We start from the raw sequence: 6081 nt of genomic DNA on the forward strand, positions 1-6081 counted from the left end.
TTGACACGTGTCATTCCTAGGGCTGTCAAAAACTGACCTGATCCAACCGATTTCTGACAAAAATTGAAGTGACCCGAAAAAAAATATTCATACATTCAATCCGCATAAACGCAATGACCCCGTACAACTACATTATGCGATTATATCCGAACCGATTATACCCGACCCGTAACCGACCGATAACCCAATTTGACACCCCTAGTTATTCATGATGTCTCTTTTAGTATATAGTAACTAGTCTTATAAAAACTAAAATTGTATATTACCTTAAATAACCATTTCATATTCCTTATATTCTTTTAACATAGAGAATAATTTACTTAGACAACCGTGTATTCCTTCTTTATTTTCTAAAAAAAAATATGAAAAGAGCGTTCCCATTGTAATTGACTTCCCACAATTCTAGGAATTAACCCAAAATACCAAATCAAAATAAACTGATTGTATGAAATTTCAGCGAGAATAAAAAAACTCCATGTATTGTTCAAACGTTTAAGAACAAATATTGAACAATAAACAATTCGATTTCTGTAGCAAACTATAACTCAAAAAAAAAACTGCTTGTCTAGCAATTGTACTCTGTTCCATATAGAAATCTGTAAAAAAACAAATACAGGGAAAACAAATTAACTTCCAATTCAGTTATATTACCAATAATATGTAGGAACATATACATTTATGAACAAATAAATATATTAATCTAATATTATGTTGAATGATGAATATATTTATGAACAAATGAATATATTAATCTAGTATCATGTCCAAACGCACGTTGAACATGGACGTTGTCAATGTTCATAATTCAGATGCGCCCACTTCATGTTCATGGTGGAGGAAATCATTTTGACTTGATGTTCATGGTGGAGGAAATCTTTAATCTTTCTCCATTTTATCCGACAAACACCTTCTTTTTCTCATCAAAAACTAAAAATCTAAAAGTATTTGCAATCGGAAAACGGGTCAACCCGAACAAACTATAAATCAAGAAGTTACGAAGTTGAGAGCAGAGGAGAAGGATCGAGAAGCCTGCAAAAAGGAAGGGAGACACACACCAGAGGAGCTTTAACGACATAACATAGACTTAGTTTTGAGAGAAGTCGAGCAATGACTTTGGCAGATTTTTATTGAATATACAGGTATCAGGCACTCTCATAAATCCACATCAAGAATAGTTGATAATTGCATCACAAAGAGCTCAGAATTTTAAAGTACCACATAACTTATTTAAATATCACCTATCAAAAAAGAAAGTGAGCAAGTTTCAACTTCAGGACTCACAGTACCGATGTCTTGAACTTATCATTTTTTCAAGCCTCTAATGCAAAAAGCTCATACAATAAATTTTTATCTGAAAACTCTCATCAAACCAAACACTCCCTTAAACTTTTTCAAATGATTAAACCTCTCCACCTGAAAAGCTTTTCTTACTTCAAAGTTTTCATAAGCAAACACCCAAAGAGTTTCGATACAACTTAGAAGAATTAGGTGCAAATTTTGAATGAGTTTGGTAGGTTACTACTGCCCACAAAATCTGGTGAGATAATAAATGCCAAATGGCAATAACATAGAGGAAAGTTACACAAAGAATTGTACAAAAATGGTACGTTATCATTTATCAAATAATACCAGCTTTAAAAATACTGTGTGTTTTATAATAGTAGTACTAAATTTTATAATGGCAAAGACAAAGCTAAAGTTTAGCTGCAGAATCAACGTGAGTTGTTCATCTTTAAGCATATTGGACAATTTTTGAGTCATTATTTTGTAACAATCCATTTGAATCAACAAAGGTTCAACAATACCTCCAAAAACTTAAACAAATGAAATCCAAATTAACAAACACAATGACTGAAGTATTAGACAATTACCTGGCGCTGTTGTCTATCTTCTTTCTGTCAAAACTCTGGAATGCTCTCCTCCTGACTACTGAAGTAAAATCAGTTGAGATGCACCATGAGTCCCTTCTAGAGGCTCTCCCTGGTGACAATGTTGGTTTCAATGTAAAGAATGCTCCTGTCAAGGAAATCAAGCGTGGATACGTGGCATCTGACTCCATGAATGACCCTGCTAAGGAGGCAGCTAACTTTATTGACCAAGTCATCATCATGAACCACCATGCACAGATCGGAAATGGCTACACCCTAGTGCTGGACCGCCACACCTCTCACATAGTCACATTGCTGTTATGTTTTCTGAGCTTCTGAGCAAGATTGATAGGCGGTCTGGTAAGGAGATCGAAAAGCAAGATTCAATTTAGTATGACCACCTAACACCAACACCTAAAATTCCTCAGTTCCATACCTGATTTCCGAAATTCAACCAAAAACAGAGCTGATAAACCACAAACCATATGACCACCTAACACCAACACCTAACACCAACAACGCTATATCAGAACAAATAAATTAAAACACGCATGTTTCAACTATGACATTTTGGTCAGTAATGAAAGCACTAATTAATTAGTAATTACCACATCAGTCAAGTTAAGAATTGAAAGAATCCAAGTCAAACAAAATTTAGAAGCAAGATCAAGGCCAAGGCATACAATAACAATTGATAACCAAATACATAATGTACATATGCTCATGACTTCATGGGATTCAACCAAAATGACTGAGTCAAAGCTCAACAATTACTATACTCATTGCAAGCAAAAGGACTATATACACAATAGATAATCTCAATGCCAATCACCATAGAAATCTTGCTAAAACGAAAAAGCATCAAGCAATCAATCAATTCCGAGATACTTACTTACGGCATATCATCTTCTCTTGGTTGAATTTCCTAGCCAGGGCCATCAGAGAAGGCTCAATAATTCCACCACGAAGCCTCAGAACCAGATGAAGAGTTGACTATGCAATTGTCCGTATTGCATCAGACATCGTATATAATAACTCGATTCAACATTTCATTATATGCGAATTGATTTTAATCTGATTTTTTATGCATCGAATACGAACTGAAACTTTCGATTTCTGATTTTATACAAATTTTCAACACATTTCGATTTTCTTTAGTCTACAACAATGCATTACCAAATTTCCATGATCATAAATTCTACTCCACTTGATAAATAATCAGCAGCTAGAACTTCAAAATTAACATAACTGCATGTCTGCATTACATCAGACTTTGTATATGACTCGATTCAACATTGTTTTAACATTTTAATGCATTGCATTAATTGATCTTAATCTAATTTTAATTCATCGAATACGAACTGAAACTTTCAAACTTCGATTTTAATTATACAAAATTTCAACACATTTCGAGTTCCAAACATTATGATGACAATCAATCAAATCCAAATCTAACAACTCTTTTAACTTCACCCTACACTCCCCATCATCAACATTGCTTTTTCAATTTCCCAAGTCCACAAACAACACTCGGAATTTTTATGCAATGAGAGAAATTGAACCTGTTATAAGTGTGAGACGATCAAGCACTTCTCCGGCATTTCTGCTTGAGGTGTCCATAGCAGACATCCTAGCACCTTGCTCACTACAGGCATTTTCCAATACAACATTGTACAATACCTGAGAAAGATTAATTGACCAAAATCAATAGTCGATAAGATATCAACCAGGATTCACAAACGGTTCAAGGAAATATAGGGGGATGTGAGGGTAATTCTTAATCACTCCAGACAAAGAGATCAACACAAACATGTTCCATAATCTTAATAATCTCAATGCATTTCTTGTAAATTTCACCAAGCAGCAGTAATACTGTCACATAAATCTACCCCCAATTTTAACAAAATGCTAAGAATGTAGATAAACTGCATAAACTTTTACGAAATCCGTAACTTTGACTGACAGGTATTAGTCGAAAAGATCAACAGAGCAAGATCCCTAATTCCTAAAAAATCATTAAGCCAAGAATATTTTTTTAAATCCGAAAACCTAATTCATTAAAGAGAAGTCAAAATTAACTACGATACTTCTTCAATCAAACATGAAGTCGACACAACAAAACTCAAATCCAATAAAATCGACCAAATTTTGATAAAATAAAATATTAAATACACATCCTGGGAAATTAGTTTCTTTTGAACTAATTAGTCATCACATACACATCCTGGGAAAAAAAACATTAATTCACTTCGCAATTTTTTCACTAACATCAACGACTTGAACCAATCAAAACAATACCACAACAATCACAATCACAAAATCTCGCAATTTTGAGATTTCTTTAAAAACCAACAAAAAAAATAGAACTTACAATGCAGAAGAGAGAGAGAGTTTTGAATCAAAATCAATGTCTTTTGGATCTACTAGGAAATTGTTGCTGCTTCTCAGTAGCTGCTCTGAACATCCAGCACACCTGAAATCAAGATCAATCAAAAGTAAGAAAGAGAAAGCCATGTTGTTCCTTCGATCTTCCAGAATTTACAGGAGGGGAGAGATTGGAGGAGCAGAGAAATTGAAAAAGATTCAAATGTGAGAGGAGAGAGAAAGGGAGATGATGAAGAATTACTATGGTTGCTGGTCCGATTTTGCGAGGCGAGAGAAAGGACGCAAGGACGATGGAGTGGTAGCTTTGTAGAAGAATCGAAACAATCTGGTTTGAGACATTATAATTTGTTAGAAAATCAGCGATTCGAATTTGGTGAAAGAGGGTTTGAGGAAGACGATCGAAGAAGTTGAAGAAGACCGAAGGAGAGAGAAAACGGGGGGAAGGGTTAGGGTCGTTTAGGGTAAGGAGAGAGAGAAGGGAGGAAGGGTCAGGGTCGTTTAGGGCAAGGGTGTTTTCGTCTTTTTGCTTGGGGACACGAAAAGTAGAGTTATCAAAACGACCTTAGCTGTTCCTTTATATAATAGAGATAAATTCTCATTCGATATGAAAAAATTACACGGGCCAAGCTAATCTAAGCCCATTAAAAAGGCTAATCCTAAATGTCATGTCAAAATCACCAATCATAGTTAGCCCCAATTATTAATGCCCAACTTAGCAAGCAATCTTAGATTGAGTACGTAGCATATCATTAAAAATATATTTATTCATAGTTGTATCATACTATCATGTATGTGATGTCCTTTTCCTTATCTCGGTCATACTGCGATTGAACTTCAATTTGTGTATATAGACAAAATTTAAATACCTACTTGCTCAATGTTTTTGTGGCCTCCCTTTAAACCATGTTTATCAAATATTTTGGATTTGGTTTTCAATCTAATAAAATATATTATTTTTTCATTTCTCTATCCCCAACACCAAAATCAACACCAATATTTCTCAAACACCAAAAATATCATCTCTTTCCTACATCATCTTACCCCACCTACATTTATATCTCATGATATTGTTATAGATAAGTACTCCCTCCGTATTTATTTAAGAGATACACTTGGTCGGGCACGTGTATTAAGAAGATTAATTGAATGACATAAAATAATAAAGCAAGTGAGGTTGGATAGATATTTTAATAAGTAAACAAGTGGGGGCCATGTCATTTTGGTGAGGTGGGTTTATGAAATTATTTGTTTAATAAAATGGTGGGTCATAGGGTAAATTAGATGTATTATTTAATTAGTTGGTGTGGTTGATAAGTTACTAAAAATGGCAAGTGTATCTCTTAAATAAATACGGCCGAAAAAAGCAAGTGTATCCCTTAAATAAATACGGAGGGTGTATATAATCAAATTATTAGTGGCATAATTAATTTTTATTAATTAAGTTAGTAGCATTTTAATTGTTTATTAATTAAATTTTATAATCGGCTAATAAATATTTAATAAAAAAAGTACTTGAAAAGTAAACTCAGTAAAACTTCACTTGTTAAGTACTCCCTCCGTCCCTTAATACTCGCACCGCTTTCCTTTTCGGGTCGTCCCTTAATACTTGCACCGCTTCTATAAATGGAAAATTTTACCAATATTATATTATTTCTCACACTTACCTACTACCCCACCTACACCCCTACTCCCTACAAAAAATCATTTAAAAATGCACACCCCCCACTCACTACTCCCTACCCCTTACACATTTCCCACTAAATATATTAAAAAAATACCCCATTAAATTAATAAATCAATTCAAATGTCTTAAACTCCGCACTTGTCA

General features: G+C 34.0%; 1 protein-coding gene across 19 annotated transcripts; it reads right to left on the minus strand.

The window, feature by feature from the left end:
* Positions 1–363: 363 nt before the first annotated feature.
* LOC110792499 (uncharacterized) lies at positions 364–4796 on the minus strand. 19 transcript variants are annotated; one of them, XR_008922952.1, is made up of 6 exons: positions 4495–4795; positions 4240–4341; positions 2761–3548; positions 2305–2374; positions 1872–2225; positions 364–596 (listed from the first exon to the last, which is right to left on the minus strand). XR_008922952.1 is itself a non-coding variant. In XM_021997316.2 (3 exons), the coding sequence occupies exons 1-3, from the start codon at positions 2108–2110 to the stop codon at positions 566–568; spliced, it is 303 nt and encodes a 100-aa protein (XP_021853008.1). In that variant the 5' UTR covers positions 2111–2269; the 3' UTR covers positions 364–565. The 19 variants fall into 19 exon arrangements, 1 of the variants encoding a protein (XP_021853008.1); XR_002534437.2 differs by having other exon boundaries at positions 421–1029; positions 1872–2203; XR_008922959.1 differs by lacking the exon at positions 364–596 and adding an exon at positions 618–1029 and having other exon boundaries at positions 1872–2203; positions 2765–3548.
* Positions 4797–6081: the final 1285 nt, after the last annotated feature.

Source organism: Spinacia oleracea, chromosome 6 (assembly GCF_020520425.1).
Source record: "Spinacia oleracea cultivar Varoflay chromosome 6, BTI_SOV_V1, whole genome shotgun sequence".
In the NCBI taxonomy this organism is placed as follows: domain Eukaryota; kingdom Viridiplantae; phylum Streptophyta; class Magnoliopsida; order Caryophyllales; family Amaranthaceae; genus Spinacia; species Spinacia oleracea.

What these genes read in the sequence shown, in the direction of transcription:
- LOC110792499 (XM_021997316.2), bottom strand. Translation starts at nt 2,110, where the DNA reads ATGATGATGACTTGGTCAATAAAGTTAGCTGCCTCCTTAGCAGGGTCA. An exon ending in AAGATAGACAACAGCGCCAG is followed by an intron (nt 1,030 to 1,871) that starts GTAATTGTCTAA and finishes TCCTTTTTGCAG; the next exon opens with GCTTCTCGATCCTTCTCCTC. An exon ending in TCTCCTCTGCTCTCAACTTC is followed by an intron (nt 597 to 996) that starts GTAACTTCTTGA and finishes GTTTTTTTACAG; the next exon opens with ATTTCTATATGGAACAGAGT.